Below are 15,051 nucleotides of genomic sequence, written 5' to 3' on the forward strand. Positions count from 1 at the left end.
TGTTAAACCACCCCATGATAATGTATTTATGAAGATGGACTAGTGTTAAACCACCCCATGCTAATGTGTTTATGATGATGGACTAGTGTTAAACCACCCCATGATAATGTGTTTATGATGATGGACTAGTGTTAAACCACCCCATTATAATGTGTTTATGATGGACTAGTGTTAAACCACCCGCTCATAATGTGTTTATGATGGACTAGTGTTAAACCACCCCATGATAATGTGTTCATGATAACGTGGACTAGTGTTAAACCACCCCATGATAATGTGTTTATGAAGATGGACTAGTGTTAAACCACCCCATGATAATGTGTTTATGAAGATGGACTAGTGTTAAACCACCCCATGATAATGTGTTTATGAAGATGGACTAGTGTTAAACCACCCCATGATAATGTGTTTATGAAGATGGACTAGTGTTAAACCACCCCATGATAATGTGTTTATGAAGATGGACTAGTGTTAAACCACCCCATGATAATGTGTTTATGAAGATGGACTAGTGTTAAACCACCCCATGATATCGTGTTTATGATGATGGACTAGTGTTAAACCACCCCATGATAATGTGTTTATGATAACGTGGACTAGTGTTAAACCACCCCCTGATAATGTGTTTATGATAACGTGGACTAATATTTTATTTGTTCTTACAGCTATGGTGTTTGGAGATTTCGAAAACGACACCACGTTCAATATCAGTGATGATTCGTGTCTTCCTGGTTTTGACTTTCATCAATTCACGCACTACTCTGTTATTCCTGCAGTACGTATAGTTTAATACTGGTTTTAAAGTCCACCAATTCACGCACTACTCTGTTATTCACGTAGTTTCTCCCTGAATTCGTCAATTCACGGACAACTACTCTATTTTTCCTGCAGTACGTATAGTTGAACTCTACTGATGATACGTGTCTTCCTGGTTTCGACTTTAATCAATTCACACACTACTTCGTTATTCCTGCAGTACGTATAGTTGAACTCCAGTGATGATACGCGCCTTCTTGGTTTCATCAATTCACGCACTACTCCTTTATTCCTGCAGTACGTATAGTTGAACTCTATTAATGATACGTGTCTTCCTGGTTTCGACTTTCATCAATTCACGCACTACGCTGTTATTCCTGAACTAGGCATATTTTATTACCGGTGATGATCATGTCGTCCTGGTTTCATCAGTTCACAGACTACTTCGCTATTCCTGCAGTACATGTACGTATAGTTTAATACAAGTGATGATACGTTTCTTCGTTCATTCATTTATCCTTTGCGCACGTGGTGTACCATTTCGGTGTGATAACATTAAATATCATCATCATTATATATTATATAATATTATATAATATTGTATTATATTATATTATTATAATTATTATTTAATAGTAGTAGTATTAATAGTAAAATTATTATTATTACTTTACTACTACTACTACTACTACTACTACTACTTCTATTACTACTACTACTACTACTATTACTACTACTACTACTACTACTACTACTACTACTACTACTACTACTACTACTACTACTACTATCATTATTACCTTTTTTTATTTTATAATTACTATTATTTACGTTGTGTTTCCTCAGACTCTAATAATTGGAATGCTCGCCTTTCTTGAACATCGACGATCACATGTCGATATCTGTGGAGGGAGACCTGCTCTCATCGTGTAAGTAGAACGTAGTAGTAATGACAACCAAATCTAACTGGCACTCTACGATCGCCTCTGTCCAGGATTCCCCATCGGTGGCCCCATTGGGATATTTCTCGTTCCAGCGAGTGCTCCACAACTGGTGTAACAAAGGCCGTGGTATGTACTATCCTGTCTGCGGGATGGTGCACATAAAAGATCCCTGGCTGCTAATCGAAAAGAGTAGCCCATGAAGTGGCGACAGCGGATTTCATCCTTTTATATCTGTATGGTCCTTAACCATATGTATGACGTCATATAACGGTAAATAAAATGTGGTGCGTGTGTCGTTAAATAAAACATTTCCTTCCTTCCTGTCCAGGATTGGTTTTACATTTCGCTTATTCACCATACTGACACGGTGGTGTTCCCTGTATCCTTTCTGAGTTTTGTGTTTGTTAGTCTGTTTGTTTGAACCATTACAGCTGTACTTGCACAATTTTGGGGGTCGGGATTTAGCTCAGTCTGTTGAGTGCTCGCTTGAGGTGCTTGCATCGCAGGATCGAACCACCTCGGTGCATACATTTAACTGTTGGGGGTTTTCTCGTTACAACCAGTGCACCACAACTGGTCAAATGCAGTGGTTTGTGTTTTTCTGTCTGTGGGAAAGTGCATATAAAAGATCTCTTGCTACTAATGGGAAAATGTAGCGGGTTTCCTTTCTGAGAAATATGTCATACTTACCAAATGTTTGACCAATAGCCGATGATTAATTAATAAATGTGCTCTATTAATTATTTTTTTAATACAAATAAAATAGATAAATAAATGTGCTCTATTGGTGTCGTTAAACAAAACAAACTTTTTCACAATTTTTGTTTTGCAGGCCACTGCATTTCCTGGATGGCTATGAAGATCGGTTCGGGTATGCTGCCGGGTTTGGCGCCATCACTAACCTCATCATCAGTTTATTCACTAACGCCAACGTTTACCCATTCTCCGTGCCGATATGGGCGGCAGGTTGGTCTGTTGATTTTATTTGATAATTACTCTTGAGTAAATCTGAACGACAAAACTGTAATACGTGATTAGGACCGTATCTCCGCACAATGCAAGAGTCGAATGGATATTTTGCAAAATTGTGGTTGATTCCATAAATCTCTATCTAGTACCTCATCTATAACACGTAGAGATCTTGTACCGGAGATTTCATCCTTCTTGAATCTTTATCTAGTGCCTTATCTATAGAAGGACAACCACTCCCGAGGAGATCCTGTACTGGAGATTTCATCCTTCTTGAATCTCTAGTGCCTCGTCTATAGAATGACAGTCACTCCCAATGAGATCCTGTACTGGAGTTCTTATCCTTCTTGAATCTCTACTGGAGTTCTCATCCTTCTTGAATCTCTATCTAGTGCCTCGTCTATAGAATGACAGCCAGTCCCAAGGAGATCCTGTACTGAAGATTTCATCCTTCTTGAATCTTCATCTAGTGTCTCATCTATAGAAGGACAGCCGCACCCGAGGAGATCCTGTACTGGGGATTGTATCCTTCTTGAATCTCTATCTAGTGCCTCATCTATAGAAGGACAGCCACTTCCAAGAAGATCCTGTACTGGACATTTCATCCTTCTTGAATCTTTATCCACTGCCTCATCTATAGAAGGACAACCACTCCTAAGGAGATCCTGTACTGCACATTTCATCCTTCTTGAATCTTTATCCAGTGTCTCATCTATAGAACGAGAGCCATTCCCGAGGAGCTCCTGTACTGGAGATTTCATCCTTGCATCTATATCTGGTGTCTCATCATGGTTGCTTTGTCAGTTACCTTTGCAAAATAATTAGATATAAACAGCAACATACCTGATGGGAAGAGGTAATAATTTCACCCCGAATAAACTGTTTATTTCTGTTGCAAACGTAAAGGTGTCAATTGAATGTCAAGAGCTTTTCATGTGTCATCATTAATATTAACCAATGTTTACGGTAAACATCTAGAAGTGATGTTCATTGAGACACACACAAACAGTCTGAAATGGTTACGACATACATCTAGAATTGATATTCAGTAAGTCATACGATTAATGATATTGGTGTATGATGAATTGCTTTAATGTTTTAGCTCTGCTCATTCAGCTGAGTGCTCTAGAGTACAGCGTCATATGTTTCCCGCTGTTTGCATGTATAGCTACACGACACAAGCTGGTCGGAGCCATCACGTTATTTCTGTACAGTACACTGTGGTAAGACTTTTAGGGCCCGACTGATTGTTGTAGTAGCTGATATTTTAGCTTTTATATATATATATATATATATATATATATATATATATATATATATATATATATATATGCTGATTGTTATTCTATTGGTTGTTACAGATGTTAGTGATAGTAGTTTGTGGTAGATATTGTTGTTCTTGAGTTTGGGACGTAGCCCAGTGGTAAAGCGTCCGCCTGATGCGCGGTCGGTTTGGGATCGATCCCCGTCGGTGCGGCCGTTGGGCTATTTCTCGTCCGAGTCAGTGCACCACGACTGTATATCAAAGGCCGTGGTATGTGTTATCCTGTCTGTTGGATGGTGCATAGAAATATATTTTTCCCTATTAATGGACAACTGTAGCGGGTTTCCTCTTTAAGACTATAATTATGTCAAAATTACCAAATGTTTGACACCCAGTAGCCGATGATTAATAAATCAATGTGCTCTAGTGGTGTCGTTAAACAATACAAAATTTAACTTTGTTGTTGTTGACATTGTGTATGGACGTTGTTCAGATATATGTGGTTGGGACTGTGCATGGTTGGTGATGGTTGATATGGATGAGGTTGATAGCCAGAACCGTCTGTGTGCGAAGGTATTGTTTGCTAAGAAACATTTTAATGGTTAAAGTTTCAGAACAATCTGGAAGGAAGGAAGGAAGGAATTGTTTTATTTAACGACGCACTCAACACATTTTATTTACGGATATATGGCGTCAGACATATGGTTAAGGACCACACAAGTATTGAGAGAGGAAACCCGCTGTCCTACTTCATGGGCTACTCTTGGATTAGCAGCAAGGGATCTTTTATATGCACCATCCCACAGACAGGATAGTACATACCACGGCCTTTGTTACACCAGTTGTGGAGCACTGGCTGGAACGAGAAATAGCCCAATGGGTCCACCGTCGGGGATCGATCCTAGACCGACCTCGCATCAAGCGAACGCTTTACCACTGGGCTACGTTCCGACCCAATCTGAAAGGAAATCAATGTTGTTTGGATTTTTGTTAGTGGTAGTATTGGTATTGTTAGTGGTAGTATTGGTATTGTTAGTGGTAGTATTGGTATTGTTAGTGGTAGTATTGGTATTGTTAGTGGTAGTATTGGTATTGTTTTATTTGTTAGTGGTAGTATTGGTATTGTTAGTGGTAGTATTGGTATTGTTAGTGGTAGTATTGGTATTGTTAGTGGTAGTATTGGTTTTGTTTGTGGTAGTATTGGTTTTGTTAGTGGTAGTATTGGTATTGTTAGTGGTAGTATTGGTATTGTTAGTGGTAGTATTGGTATTGTTAGTGGTAGTATTGGTATTGTTAGTGGTAGTATTGGTATTGTTTTATTTGTTAGTGGTAGTATTGGTATTGTTAGTGGTAGTATTGGTATTGTTAGTGGTAGTATTGGTATTGTTAGTGGTAGTATTGGTTTTGTTAGTGGTAGTATTGGCATTGTTAGTGGTAGTATTGGCATTGTTAGTGGTAGTATTGGTATTGTTAGTGGTAGTATTGGTTTTGTTAGTGGTAGTATTGGTATTGTTAGTGGTAGTATTGGTATTGTTAGTGGTAGTATTGGTATTGTTAGTGGTAGTATTGGTATTGTTTTATTTGTTAGTGGTAGTATTGGTATTGTTAGTGGTAGTATTGGTATTGTTAGTGGTAGTATTGGTATTGTTAGTCGTAGTATTGGTTTTGTTAGTGGTAGTATTGGTATTGTTAGTGGTAGTACTGGTATTGTTTGTGGTAGTATTGGTATTGTTAGTGGTAGTATTGGTATTATTAGTGGTAGTATTGGTATTGTTTTATTTGTTAGTGGTAGTATTGGTATTGTTAGTGGTAGTATTGGTATTGTTAGTGGTAGTATTGGTATTGTTAGTGGTAGTATTGGTATTGTTAGTGGTAGTATTGGTTTTGTTAGTGGTAGTATTGGTATTGTTTTATTTGTTAGTGGTAGTATTGGTATTGTTTTATTTGTTAGTGGTAGTATTGGTATTGTTAGTGGTAGTATTGGTTTTGTTAATGGTAGTATTGGTATTGTTAGTGGTAGTATTGGTTTTGTTTGTGGTAGTATTGGTTTTGTTAGTGGTAGTATTGGTATTGTTAGTGGTAGTATTGGTATTGTTAGTGGTAGTATTGGTATTGTTAGTGGTAGTATTGGTATTGTTAGTGGTAGTATTGGTATTGTTTTATTTGTTAGTGGTAGTATTGGTATTGTTAGTGGTAGTATTGGTATTGTTAGTGGTAGTATTGGTATTGTTAGTGGTAGTATTGGTTTTGTTAGTGGTAGTATTGGCATTGTTAGTGGTAGTATTGGCATTGTTAGTGGTAGTATTGGTATTGTTAGTGGTAGTATTGGTTTTGTTAGTGGTAGTATTGGTATTGTTAGTGGTAGTATTGGTATTGTTAGTGGTAGTATTGGTATTGTTAGTGGTAGTATTGGTATTGTTTTATTTGTTAGTGGTAGTATTGGTATTGTTAGTGGTAGTATTGGTATTGTTAGTGGTAGTATTGGTATTGTTAGTCGTAGTATTGGTTTTGTTAGTGGTAGTATTGGTATTGTTTTATTTGTTAGTGGTAGTATTGGTATTGTTAGTGGTAGTACTGGTATTGTTTGTGGTAGTATTGGTATTGTTAGTGGTAGTATTGGTATTGTTAGTGGTAGTATTGGTATTGTTTTATTTGTTAGTGGTAGTATTGGTATTGTTAGTGGTAGTATTGGTATTGTTAGTGGTAGTATTGGTATTGTTAGTCGTAGTATTGGTATTGTTAGTGGTAGTATTGGTTTTGTTAGTGGTAGTATTGGTATTGTTTTATTTGTTAGTGGTAGTATTGGTATTGTTTTATTTGTTAGTGGTAGTATTGGTATTGTTAGTGGTAGTATTGGTTTTGTTAGTGGTAGTATTGGTATTGTTAGTGGTAGTATTGGTATTGTTAGTGGTAGTATTGGTTTTGTTAGTGGTAGTATTGGTATTGTTAGTGGTAGTATTGGTATTGTTTTATTTGTTAGTGGTAGTATTGGTATTGTTAGTGGTAGTATTGGTATTGTTTGTGGTAGTATTGGTATTGTTAGTGGTAGTATTGGTATTGTTAGTGGTAGTATTGGTATTGTTTTATTTGTTAGTGGTAGTATTGGTATTGTTAGTGGTAGTATTGGTATTGTTAGTGGTAGTATTGGTATTGTTTGTGGTAGTATTGGTTTTGTTAGTGGTAGTATTGGTATCGTTAGTGGTAGTATTGGTATTGTTAGTGGTAGTATTGGTATTGTTTTATTTGTTAGTGGTAGTATTGGTATTGTTAGTGGTAGTATTGGTATTGTTAGTGGTAGTATTGGTATTGTTAGTGGTAGTATTGGTTTTGTTTGTGGTAGTATTGGTTTTGTTAGTGGTACTATTGGTATTGTTAGTGGTAGTATTGGTATTGTTAATGGTAGTATTGGTATTGTTAGTGGTAGTATTGGTATTGTTAGTGGTAGTATTGGTATTGTTTTATTTGTTAGTGGTAGTATTGGTATTGTTAGTGGTAGTATTGGTATTGTTAGTGGTAGTATTGGTATTGTTAGTGGTAGTATTGGTATTGTTAGTGGTAGTATTGGTTTTGTTAGTGGTAGTATTGGTATTGTTAGTGGTAGTATTGGTATTGTTAGTGGTAGTATTGGTATTGTTAGTGGTAGTATTGGTTTTGTTAGTGGTAGTATTGGTATTGTTAGTGGTAGTATTGGTATTGTTAGTGGTAGTATTGGTATTGTTTTATTTATTAGTGGTAGTATTGGTATTGTTAGTGGTAGTATTGGTATTGTTAGTGGTAGTATTGGTATTGTTAGTCGTAGTATTGGTTTTGTTAGTGGTAGTATTGGTATTGTTTTATTTGTTAGTGGTAGTATTGGTATTGTTAGTGGTAGTACTGGTATTGTTTGTGGTAGTATTGGTATTGTTAGTGGTAGTATTGGTATTGTTAGTGGTAGTATTGGTATTGTTTTATTTGTTAGTGGTAGTATTGGTATTGTTAGTGGTAGTATTGGTTTTGTTAGTGGTAGTATTGGTATTGTTTTATTTGTTAGTGGTAGTATTGGTATTGTTTTATTTGTTAGTGGTAGTATTGGTATTGTTAGTGGTAGTATTGGTTTTGTTAGTGGTAGTATTGGTGTTGTTAGTGGTAGTATTGGTATTGTTAGTGGTAGTATTGGTATTGTTAGTGGTAGTATTGGTTTTGTTAGTGGTAGTATTGGTATTGTTAGTGGTAGTATTGGTATTGTTTTATTTGTTAGTGGTAGTATTGGTATTGTTAGTGGTAGTATTGGTATTGTTAGTGGTAGTATTGGTATTGTTAGTGGTAGTATTGGTATTGTTTTATTTGTTAGTGGTAGTATTGGTATTGTTAGTGGTAGTATTGGTATTGTTAGTGGTAGTATTGGTATTGTTTGTGGTAGTATTGGTTTTGTTAGTGGTAGTATTGGTATCGTTAGTGGTAGTATTGGTATTGTTAGTGGTAGTATTGGTATTGTTTTATTTGTTAGTGGTAGTATTGGTATTGTTAGTGGTAGTATTGGTATTGTTAGTGGTAGTATTGGTATTGTTAGTGGTAGTATTGGTTTTGTTTGTGGTAGTATTGGTTTTGTTAGTGGTAGTATTGGTATTGTTAGTGGTAGTATTGGTATTGTTAGTGGTAGTATTGGTATTGTTAGTGGTAGTATTGGTATTGTTTTATTTGTTAGTGGTAGTATTGGTATTGTTAGTGGTAGTATTGGTATTGTTAGTGGTAGTATTGGTTTTGTTAGTGGTAGTATTGGTATTGTTAGTGGTAGTATTGGTATTGTTAGTGGTAGTATTGGTATTGTTAGTGGTAGTATTGGTTTTGTTAGTGGTAGTATTGGTATTGTTAGTGGTAGTATTGGTATTGTTAGTGGTAGTATTGGTATTGTTTTATTTGTTAGTGGTAGTATTGGTATTGTTAGTGGTAGTATTGGTATTGTTAGTGGTAGTATTGGTATTGTTAGTCGTAGTATTGGTTTTGTTAGTGGTAGTATTGGTATTGTTTTATTTGTTAGTGGTAGTATTGGTATTGTTAGTGGTAGTACTGGTATTGTTTGTGGTAGTATTGGTATTGTTAGTGGTAGTATTGGTATTGTTAGTGGTAGTATTGGTATTGTTTTATTTGTTAGTGGTAGTATTGGTATTGTTAGTGGTAGTATTGGTTTTGTTAGTGGTAGTATTGGTATTGGTTTATTTGTTAGTGGTAGTATTGGTATTGTTTTATTTGTTAGTGGTAGTATTGGTATTGTTAGTGGTAGTATTGGTTTTGTTAGTGGTAGTATTGGTGTTGTTAGTGGTAGTATTGGTATTGTTAGTGGTAGTATTGGTATTGTTAGTGGTAGTATTGGTTTTGTTAGTGGTAGTATTGGTATTGTTAGTGGTAGTATTGGTATTGTTTTATTTGTTACTGGTAGTATTGGTATTGTTAGTGGTAGTATTGGTATTGTTTGTGGTAGTATTGGTATTGTTAGTGGTAGTATTGGTATTGTTAGTGGTAGTATTGGTATTGTTTTATTTGTTAGTGGTAGTATTGGTATTGTTAGTGGTAGTATTGGTATTGTTAGTGGTAGTATTGGTATTGTTTGTGGTAGTATTGGTTTTGTTAGTGGTAGTATTGGTATCGTTAGTGGTAGTATTGGTATTGTTAGTGGTAGTATTGGTATTGTTTTATTTGTTAGTGGTAGTATTGGTATTGTTAGTGGTAGTATTGGTATTGTTAGTGGTAGTATTGGTATTGTTTGTGGTAGTATTGGTATTGTTAGTGGTAGTATTGGTATTGTTAGTGGTAGTATTGGTATTGTTAGTGGTAGTATTGGTATTGTTTTATTTGTTAGTGGTAGTATTGGTATTGTTAGTGGTAGTATTGGTATTGTTAGTGGTAGTATTGGTATTGTTAGTGGTAGTATTGGTTTTGTTTGTGGTAGTATTGGTATTATTAGTGGTAGTATTGGTATTGTTAGTGGTAGTATTGGTATTGTTAGTGGTAGTATTGGCATTGTTAGTGGTAGTATTGGTTTTGTTAGTGGTAGTATTGGTTTTGTTAGTGGTAGTATTGGTTTTGTTAGTGGTAGTATTGGTATTGTTAGTGGTAGTATTGGTATTGTTAGTGGTAGTATTGGTATTGTTAGTGGTAGTATTGGTATTGTTTTATTTGTTAGTGGTAGTATTGGTATTGTTAGTGGTAGTATTGGTATTGTTAGTGGTAGTATTGGTATTGTTAGTGGTAGTATTGGTATTGTTAGTGGTAGTACTGGTATTGTTTGTGGTAGTATTGGTATTGTTAGTGGTAGTATTGGTATTGTTAGTGGTAGTACTGGTATTGTTTGTGGTAGTATTGGTATTGTTAGTGGTAGTATTGGTATTGTTAGTGGTAGTATTGGTATTGTTTTATTTGTTAGTGGTAGTATTGGTATTGTTAGTGGTAGTATTGGTATTGTTAGTGGTAGTATTGGTATTGTTAGTGGTAGTATTGGTTTTGTTAGTGGTAGTATTGGTATTGTTTTATTTGTTAGTGGTAGTATTGGTATTGTTTTATTTGTTAGTGGTAGTATTGGTATTGTTAGTGGTAGTATTGGTATTGTTAGTGGTAGTATTGGTATTGTTAGTGGTAGTATTGGTTTTGTTAGTGGTAGTATTGGTATTGTTAGTGGTAGTATTGGTATGGTTTTATTTGTTAGTGGTTTTGGTATTGTTAGTGGTAGTATTGGTATTGTTAGTGGTAGTATTGGTATTGTTAGTGGTAGTATTGGTATTGTTAGTGGTAGTATTGGTTTTGTTAGTGGTAGTATTGGTATTGTTTGTGGTAGTATTGGTATTGTCTGTGGTAGTATTGGTATTGTCTGTGGTAGTATTGGTATTGTTTTATTTGTTAGTGGTAGTATTGGTATTGTTTGTGGTAGTATTGGTATTGTTTTATTTGTTAGTGGTAGTATTGGTATTGTTTTATTTGTTAGTGGTAGTATTGGTATTGTTAGTGGTAGTATTGGTATTGTTTTATTTGTTAGTGGTAGTATTGGTATTGTTAGTGGTAGTATTGGTATTGTTTTATTTGTTAGTGGTAGTATTGGTATTGTTAGTGGTAGTATTGGTATTGTTTTATTTGTTAGTGGTAGTATTGGTATTGTTTTATTTGTTGTTGTTTTGGGGGTTTTCTATAATTTTTAACACTTATTTTATAATCAGACGTCATTACCAAAAGTGTAGTCGTATTCAGCAACATCTAATAAAAATCGACTTGTTCGAATTCTAGTTGCATATTGCAAGTTATGATGAAAATGTTTATGACTATTCATAACCGTTCAGAACCTTTTTAACTCTTGTTGACCATAATGATAAACAGGCCCGTAGGAACCGGGGGTGGGTGGGTTGGTGGGTGGGTGGGTGGGGTGGGGTTAAATATTAATGTTTGCCATTGTAACCAAAATCTGATATAGAGTTTGTACCCGATCCGTCAGTGCCCCCCCCCCCCCCCCCCCCCCCCCCCCCCCCCCCCCCCCCCCCCCCCCCCCGCCTCCCGAAGTCGTTCCTACAGGCCTGATAAATCCTTTTAATGTGTATGTGAAGTCAACATGTTTGAACGATTACAGAATGCTTACACTTTTCAGGTTTCTGGCGACCGTTGTGTATCGACTGCAAGTTGAGTGTCAGTATTCTGTTCAAGGAGCTAACAAGGTGTATATGGCAGTTTATCCTGCAGTCGTATAGACAGTGGCGGATCCAGAAAATCCATTTAGGGGGGCCCCAGTGACATGAGGTGGAATGCAAAGGGAACTTTGGGGGAAGTTTTGAGGAGGATCGCAAAAACATGAAAATTAATATATAATAAAATTATAACTATGGCAAAAGTTAGGGGGCTGGGCCCTAGATCCGCCTCTGATAGACATACTTTGGCAAGATCAGACTGAATAATTCTGTTTCTGTAAAGTTACATACTAGTATCATATTTTATATTTATATATTTATTTTAAAAATTATTTGTCTATTTTATATTTATATCTTATGTTCAATGGCTTTACAACCAAGATATGATGACTAGATAAAGTTATATATTTTTGGTCATACATGTAAGTAATGTGACATAAGTCCGACTCGACTCGAGTATTTCAGACTAGATTTTCAATAAACATATTTTTAAATAATTCGTTTTAGTACAGGATATATAAATAATATTTAGTATCACGATAAGGATACAAAACTTGTATATTTATTTATGAATTAGACTTTAGAAACACTTTTTGAATGTGACAAACTGGAGCTAGCGGCTTATAAACAATGACATCATATATCTTGTATGACGCCATCCTATAACAGCCTTGCTAGGTTGATGATACTCGATTTGCGTACAAAATCTGGAATAAATAATGGTTTTCCTATTATTCATGTGGGATTGCAGGATAAATAAAAGATCCGGTTACTGCCTTAAGATATCGGCTTTATCCTGCTCAGGTCGAATGGCTAATACCATGCTGACCTTCGCAGGATGTATATACAGTAACCCGTTATTCTCTGTCTATCAAATAGCAGAATGTCTACTAAACTGTATGCGAGGTGCCAGTGCTTTAACAAATATCCTAATCCTTTCTCTTTTTTTACCCAGGGATACAAAGTACAGCTAATACTGTCTCAGGCACCAATTTTTTTCTGTTATGCTTACCTGATGCTGCGATCCATTCACTCGATATACATGTGTTTCCACAAACAGAAATATGTGCTGGAGGTAGGGAATATACTTTTATATGTCATGTTTATTGATATGTTCTATTCACTCGATACGCATGTTTTTACAAACACAAATTTGAACTACAGGTAGATTATGAATATTGCATAGCTACTGATTCTGTGGATTATCTCCTGAATCAGAAAATAACATACATATTGACAGGGTTTCTGCCAGAGGGTAAAACGGATATGGCGCTATACCCTAATGTTTTGGCAGATATAATTTGTTTAAATTAATTTTTTGACAAAATTAATTTCTCTTTACATTACTGTATGATTTTCTCAACCCTAACCCTAAACGTAATTCATTTTCTTTCTGGGGAGGCCGCCCATATCCCCTGTTGACTGTGGTTGCATTCCATTCCATATTTCCGACGCCATATAACCGTAAATGAAATGTGTTGAGTGCGTCGTTAAATTAAACATTTCCTATCTTCCTTCCATTTCATAGCGCCATACCCAAACATTTATTTCTAGCAGAAACACTCATTGGAAAAACCTATTTTGTTTAAGTATGCATGTTCGATACCATGTTCTGTTCATATTATATATAATATACAAGTATGAGGCAAATGTCCTTGATTTATTATTTTAGTGATCTTTAGTTAATAAAAGGTCAGTGTGTAAATATAGTACTACCTATTTAGTCATGTTTGTCATTCACCCTCTCCTACTGCTGACACCATGTTCATTTGTTTATCACGCTGAATATTCTTTGAGACATCTTAGATAATAGCATTGTAGTGTACCAGAGGGCGGGACGTAGCCCAGTGGTAAAACGTTCGCTTGATGCGCGGTCGAACCAGTGGGTTATTTCTCGTTCCAGCCACTGTTCAACAGCAGATGTAACAAAATTTGTGGTATGTACTATCCTGTCTGTGGGATGGTTCATATAAACGATCCCTTGCTGCTAATCGAAAAGATTAGCCCATAAAGTGGTGACAGCGGGTTTCCTCTCTCAATATCTATGTGGTCCTTAACCATATGTCTGACGCCATATAACTGTAAATAAAATGTGTTGAGTGCGTCGTTAAATAAACCATATGCTTCCTTGTAGTGTACGATTCTAGTTACCACTACGTTGTTTCGTTTATGTACATAACCGTAACTCAGCATATTAAACTTTGGCACATTGTTGTCTGTTCAAAGAATTTTTTTTTATGCATAATGATTTCTATAGCATGTTTTCCCTTTTACAGGAAAACACAGATGTTATTCACCCTCACCAAGCACTGTATGTAAGAGTGCTACTCGATGCCAAGAACTACAGCTCGTAAGTCGTATTGTTGTTGTCGTATTAAAGAGACATTCCTGAGTTTGCTGCATTGTAAGATGTTTCCGACTAATAAAATTGTTCTACGATTAAACTTACATATTAAATATATTTTCTTGTTTAGAATATCAATGTATGTATATTCAATGTGTTTTGGTCGTGTTAATATTTGGAAGAAGCCCAAACTGGATTTTGTCTTCAAATAATTTCGTACGTACGAAAAAAATATATTTTAGGAAATAAAATGAAATTTAACCTAGTAAAAATATTAGAAAGATCAGAAACACGTTTAATATACAGCCACTAATATTTTGTGCAGAAAAACATATTTGATATGTAATTACAATCGTTAAAAAGTCTTTGTTAGTCGATAACATCTTAAAAATTGCAGCAAACTCAGGAATATCCCTTTAAACTTGGCGTTCGGTGAACATTATTTTTCTTGTCCTAACCCTAACATAACCTTCATCCAGTAACTCAAATATTATGAATTCGGCAATGATCTCATCGGACATCAACTGACGAAGTTGCTGGCGGATTTTCAAAACAAACAAATAGATCCGAGATATGTATTGTATTACCTTCTTCACACAGGAAAACATTGTCAAAACATCCCTTTCACTTTGCCTTGTGCAGCGATACGCTTGTTGAATATGTCCACGATATGTAACACGGAAAAGTTAGCGAAAACAAAACATTAGGTAATTCGGCGAGGTCATAGAAATCGCCAATATTTCATCAACGCTAAATTTAAAGATTATAACAGACTGTTCCGAAAAACAAACTTTAGTGTGACTGTTTTGTCAGTGTTTACTAGAATAAAGAACACTGGTTACACGCTACTGCTTAAACTACTTGTATATGTATAGCAAACAACAGTGGTAACTTAGTTGACATACACATTACTACAGTTTTCTATCACATTCAAGTTGTCTGTAGCTGCACATGCATGAAACCTCAGTTGTACAGGGGTATGTTAAAGGTACTCTCTCTCGTTCTCTCTCTCTCTCTCTCTCTCTCTCTCTCTCTCTCTCTCTCTCTCTCTCTCTCTCTCTCTCTCTCTCTCTCTCTCTCTCTCTCTCTCTCTGTAGCTGCACAACATCAAAATGTATCAATCTGTAGGAC

At 35.6% G+C, this 15,051-nt stretch overlaps 1 protein-coding gene across 3 annotated transcripts in view; it reads left to right on the forward strand.

The window, feature by feature from the left end:
* Positions 1–15,051, forward strand: part of LOC121386619 (stimulated by retinoic acid gene 6 protein-like) — a 47,485-nt gene that overhangs the window by 6,638 nt on the left and 25,796 nt on the right. For 2 of the 3 annotated variants that reach the window (XM_041517582.1, XM_041517592.1), the window contains 7 exons: positions 666–775; positions 1,603–1,685; positions 2,533–2,666; positions 3,772–3,892; positions 11,540–11,606; positions 12,532–12,651; positions 13,853–13,926. In XM_041517582.1, the coding sequence (XP_041373516.1) occupies positions 666–775; positions 1,603–1,685; positions 2,533–2,666; positions 3,772–3,892; positions 11,540–11,606; positions 12,532–12,651; positions 13,853–13,926 (709 nt within the window). The remainder of the gene's footprint in view (positions 1–665; positions 776–1,602; positions 1,686–2,532; positions 2,667–3,771; positions 3,893–11,539; positions 11,607–12,531; positions 12,652–13,852; positions 13,927–15,051) is intronic. The other variant, XM_041517598.1, reaches the window with a different exon arrangement.

The sequence above is a fragment of the Gigantopelta aegis genome, chromosome 2 (genome assembly GCF_016097555.1).
Source record: "Gigantopelta aegis isolate Gae_Host chromosome 2, Gae_host_genome, whole genome shotgun sequence".
NCBI classification, from domain to species: Eukaryota; Metazoa; Mollusca; class Gastropoda; order Neomphalida; family Peltospiridae; genus Gigantopelta; species Gigantopelta aegis.